Raw genomic sequence first — 5,826 nt, 5'->3', positions numbered from 1 at the left:
CCACTCGTTGCGCATTTCCTGATTTTCGCACTTGTCCTTTACTATCAACATAGAAAACAGTCAGCAGTTAAGTCATCATTCATTTCATATTTTCTAGATAGTTCTACAAGTTTTTAATTTTAAAAACAATATAATAATTGCGTGAAATTAGTCGCAAGAATACCTAATAATATCCCACCAGCTAGCGCGGCTTGGCCACATATACGGGTAGCCATTTTGTATTTCACAAACGTCACCTCACCTTTTCCTTTGGTGAGTAAGGTGTGTTCACGCGAGGTTGTGTGTTCCATCGGGAATAGGTCACACAAACCTCAGAATTTCGTGAAATATTCTTGTAAAATAAAAAAAAAAACATAAAAATCACAAAAATCCAAAAAAATAGTAAAATAACAAAATTTTAAACGAGAATCATTCGATTTTAGTTAGGAGTACGTAAGCGTGCAACGTGGTCTAAGGAATGCGATAGTCGACGTAAAGAGAAAGTGAAGTTGCTCTTGATTACGGTTAATGTTCGACATAATACCGTCACAGTAAGATTTTCAAAATGAATCCTGGTCCGCCAAATTATCCCATGGCGTCATTGTACGTCGGGGATTTACACTCTGATATTACCGAAGCCATGTTGTTTGAAAAATTTTCAACTGCTGGTCCGGTTCTCTCTATACGCGTTTGCCGTGATATGATTACTCGTAGATCCCTGGGCTACGCTTACGTAAATTTTCAGCAACCTGCCGATGGTGAGTAACATTTTTATAACCTATTTTAAGTTGTACTTTATTATACTTAAACTTAACATTTGACAAAAGATAGTCTACTTTTAGTATTGTTTTCCACACTTTGCTTTTAAATCTTTTTAAACATGGTTAAGAATTCTGGAGATTAGGGATTACTTAGTCCTGTGTCTAAATCAAAAATTCCAAACTATTTTAAGTCTTGCAATAAGTTCTTTTTAGTTTGTTATATTAAGAGTTTCATACTTCTCAACATATTAATGTTTCAAAAATACATTCCTAGCTTTTAATATAAATTCTCAATATCCGGAAATTACTGGTTTCTTCAATGAATGTAATCTTTGTCCTGTTGCAAGAGTTTCAATTGATTTGGTAATGTTCTTATCTATTTCAAAATACCTCAGTGTGATTGAGAAAACAATTGATTGTCTAACATATCAGATCCAGAGAAACATGTTATTTTCAACTGCTACTCAATAATCCAGCTCATTATTTCACCTTGAGTTCAATTGTAATTACCTAGCTTTCCCCACTCCATAATGCATCAAAGATTATTGCTGCTTTGGTTGATTCTGTCTAGTATACACAAACTAGATTCACATTAAGTACTATTTAAATGATTACCTAATACTAATTATGTGCAATAACCACAAATGAGTGATCAATAATTTTAACTGATGTATTTAGGAAATCTGGTCAGAGTGTACGAAAGGGGGGCCGTTTCTGGGACTTAGAATTTTTTTTTGATGTTGTGTGTTGTGTCATTATAACACCTATTTTTTATTGTGTAATCGTAGACAACATGGTAAAATAAGCATGTTTTGTAGGAATAACTTTTCTCTAAAGTCAAAAATGGCCGAGATATTTGACACGAAAATTGGGATATTTGACCCGAAAGTTGCTGTGTAATTACGTTTTTTGGGTTGTTGAAAAAAAAAATAACCTCGAAGACTAAGGCGGGAGCAAAGCTCCCGCCTTAGTCTTCTAACCTAACCATATCCAAGTCGGCTCTGTCCAGGAAGGTCTTGCTCGCTCGCTTCGCTCGCTCGCTGCCACTGGCTTCAAATATTAAAATATACATTATAAAAAGTCCAACAACTCGGCCATTTTTAATTTTAGAGAAAAGTTTTTCTAATAAAAGATGCTTATTTTGATGTGATTTACACATTACAATCATTTAAAATATATGTTATAATGACACCACTCTCGATGAAAATTTTACAAGTCCCAGCTCCCTTTAAAAACACCAATCTTTGGAGGCGTCTAACTCGGCCATTTTTAATTTTATAGAAAAGTTGTTCTAATAAAAGATGCTTATTTTCACGTGATCTACACATTACAATCACAAGTCCCAGCCCCCCCTTTGCTACACCCCAACCGGAAATCTTGTACAATAGTACATGCATCTAGGACATCTGGAATGTAAAAATTCACATAATTTATTTGTAACAGAACCAGTTTATCTTGTCTGACTGCAATATAAATCTAATGTTTTTTAGTGCATGTATCTCTGTTTACTAATTATTCACACAGTATCCTATCTAGTTTGTCTCATTTTAACATAACATGGTGCTTATTAGATTCATTCATCTTATTTAATGGTATAAGTAGGTGTAATAAGGTTTCTAATTTTACAATTTGAAATTGTAATATAGTTTCTCATTTTCTTTTTTTCTCTATGATCAAATGAAAAATAAGTAATTTGTACTTTTTATTTGCTTCAGCTGAAAGAGCCTTGGATTCCATGAATTTTGACATGATTAAAGGGAGGCCTATCAGGATTATGTGGTCCCAGCGTGACCCTTCCCTTCGCAAGTCTGGAGTCGGCAATGTGTTTATTAAAAACCTTGATAAAACCATTGACAACAAGGCCATGTATGACACTTTCTCTGCTTTCGGCAACATTTTGAGTTGCAAGGTGGCCCAAGATGAAACTGGCGCTTCCAAGGGCTATGGCTTTGTTCATTTTGAAACTGAAGAGGCTGCCAACAAGTCCATTGAGAAAGTAAATGGTATGTTACTCAATGGAAAGAAGGTTTACGTCGGCCGATTCATTCCTCGTAAGGAACGCGAAAAGGAACTTGGAGAGAAGGCTAAACTGTTCACAAATGTATATGTGAAAAACTTTGGAGAAGATTTTGCTGATGAACTTCTCAAAGATATGTTTGAGAAGTATGGCCGCATTACTAGCCACAAAGTAATGTATAAAGATGACGGAAGTTCCCGTGGTTTTGGATTTGTTGCTTTTGAAGATCCTGATGCTGCTGAGAGGGCTTGCATGGAGCTCAATGGTAAAGAACTGGTTGAAGGCAAGCCCTTGTATGTTGGACGTGCCCAAAAGAAAGCAGAGCGTCAAAAAGAACTGAAACGTAAATTTGAACAACTAAAATCTGAAAGATTGACTCGCTACCAAGGTGTAAACCTCTATGTTAAGAATTTGGATGACACTATTGATGATGAACGTCTACGTAAAGAGTTTGCTCCATTTGGCACCATCACCTCTGCTAAGGTAAGCCACCAGTCTACTCAACCTTCTTTTCAAGGTCCACATTATTGTCAGTAGTAATGGGGTCTTAAACAACAAAATAGATTTGAACATACAATTTAAATACAGCTAGCATTAGCAAACAGTGTAGTAGTGACAAGATTGCATACAGCCTTTCTATATTTTAAATAAAATTATAAACAGATTTTTTCTTAATAGAATACTTACTGTAATGACTTCTTAAAATGTAATTTAGGTAAAAGTCTAGATGCCAGCAATAGAAACATGGCCAGACTCTCAGTCATATACAGATTACAGATACCGACTTCCAATATGAAAATAGAAAAATATGGCATTAGCTAATATTTAAATCTATATTCTCAGCAGGAGTGTATATAGAGGTATATATTAAGAGGCAATCAAATGTTATGTTAAAAGAAAAATTAAAATTAATTAACCAGCTAATTATGCAAATTCTACTCAATACTGAAAAAATTTCAAAATGATCCTGGATCCTGGACAGGTATCATCCTTTATTGCAACTGCCTGTCTGACGAATAATAATAAAATATGATAGAAAATATATTGCATATAATGTTGCTATTCGGTAGAATTCAAATTTTCAATTTGTAGTATCTCTAATTGACCTGTTTTCAACCAAAAGGGTACTTATACTACTGGTTGTCAATAAGACATTTCCATGAAGCTCCAATTTGAAATCAACCTTATCGACAACCTACAACGCGGTACCTTTAAGTTGAAAACGTCACAATTGGAGATACTACAAATTGAAAATTAGATATTCTACCAAATAACTTCATATTTACATAATTATTTATTCAGTAAGTTAATAGAAATTCTTGAAACTGAAAACAAGTTCAAGCATCAATTGTTTTTTGATAAATTAAGAAGTTATAAGGAAGCATCAAATAATGACTAAAAAAATTTTGCATGAGACTTCACCAAAGCCCTATTTTGAACTGTGCCCATATTTTTGTTATTCACAGGTAATGTTGGAAGATGGCCGAAGCAAAGGCTTTGGGTTTGTATGTTTCTCATCTCCAGAAGAAGCTACCAAGGCTGTCACTGAAATGAATGGCCGCATTGTTGGAACTAAGCCATTGTATGTGGCTTTAGCCCAACGTAAGGAAGACCGTAAGGCTCATCTGACGTCTCAATACATGCAGCGTATGGCTAGTATGCGCATGCAGCAGATGGGCCAGATATTCCAACCAGGTGGTGCTGGAGGATACTTTGTCCCTACTATTCCACCGGCTCAGCGTTTCTATGGTCCAGCCCAGATGACACAGATAAGGCCCTCTCCTCGCTGGACCGCCCAGCCGCCGGTTAGACCGAGCACACAGACTGGTGCTTCTGGCTATCCTAACATGCAGGCGCCATTCCGTCCAGCACCAAGAGGCCCAACTCAAGCAGCACTGCGCACATCTCTTGGAGCAAGGCCAATCACAGGCCAGCAAGGTGTCCCTGCCACTGCTTCTATCAGAGCACCACTTGTCACCCAGAGTGGACGTCCTGCAGGATACAAGTACACTGCGAACATGCGCAACCCTCCGGCACCACAACCAGCTGTACATATCCAGGGACAGGAACCTTTGACAGCCTCTATGTTAGCTGCTGCACCACTGCAGGAGCAAAAGCAAATGCTTGGTGAACGTCTCTTCCCATTGATTCAAAGAATGCACCCTGATTTGGCTGGCAAGATAACTGGAATGCTTTTGGAGATTGACAATTCCGAGCTTCTTCACATGCTGGAACATGGAGAATCTCTCAAGGCTAAAGTAGATGAGGCTGTTGCCGTGTTGCAGGCTCACCAGGCTAAGCAGCAAGCCACCAAGAAGGAGTAATACCATTTACATATTGCTAAAGTAAATACGAAGTGACCAGCTTTTAATAGTATAATAAACAACTACATAGTTCTGTTTAAAGCTTGAATATTGAACTCAACTATTGTTAGACATGTCCCGCTCATATAAAAAAAATATATAAAATAAAAATTGTAAAAATAAAAAAGTGGATTGCACCGTTCCAAAATATAACTTTATTAAGATTGTTGGGAGTGCAGTTCCGCAAACAAAAACAACGCAACTACCAATGTTTCTATATATTTGAAAGTTATACCACTGGGCTCTTTGACTATGTATTTACATTGACTAAGAAGTTTGCTTTTAGTTTTTTGTCATTGGAAATAACAACTTTTCTTTTTTATGTATCTCAGTTGGATTTTGGCTTTTGTTCTTGCATTATCTTTCTTTCTTTAATCGGTTGTACATTGGATTTACCTCGGATTGTAAACTTGGTCCCCAATGTCACTGATTGAATATTCCTTTGTAATTTGTTACATTATATTCTGTGGAATATTCATAATAAAAATGTTTTTTATTTATGTGCCTAAACTCCCAATTTCCCCAAGCTTTGATGGAACAGTGGCCATCAGATATATCGAAGCGGCCAATATATACAGGGTGGAAAAATTCGAGTGCCACATGGATGGCAACTACCTTAAATATTGTAAATAGCACATTTTGTGTAAAGGAGACTTTCCTTTGTGTTTAAAAACAATAAATTCTGCATTTAAGGATTTATGAAAAA

The 5,826-nt window shown here is 36.3% G+C and overlaps 1 protein-coding gene across 1 annotated transcript; it reads left to right on the top strand.

Annotated features, from left to right (window-relative positions):
- The first annotated feature begins 235 nt into the window (after window positions 1-235).
- LOC134789898 (polyadenylate-binding protein 1) lies at window positions 236-5,607 on the top strand. Its single transcript, XM_063760578.1, has 3 exons — window positions 236-737; window positions 2,456-3,240; window positions 4,224-5,607. The coding sequence occupies exons 1-3, from the start codon at window positions 545-547 to the stop codon at window positions 5,079-5,081; spliced, it is 1,836 nt and encodes a 611-aa protein (XP_063616648.1). The 5' UTR covers window positions 236-544; the 3' UTR covers window positions 5,082-5,607.
- The last annotated feature ends 219 nt before the right edge of the window (window positions 5,608-5,826 follow it).

The sequence above is a fragment of the Cydia splendana genome, chromosome 4 (assembly GCF_910591565.1).
Source record: "Cydia splendana chromosome 4, ilCydSple1.2, whole genome shotgun sequence".
Taxonomy (NCBI): Eukaryota; Metazoa; Arthropoda; class Insecta; order Lepidoptera; family Tortricidae; genus Cydia; species Cydia splendana.
This window is presented reverse-complemented; position numbering and strand designations above follow the sequence as displayed.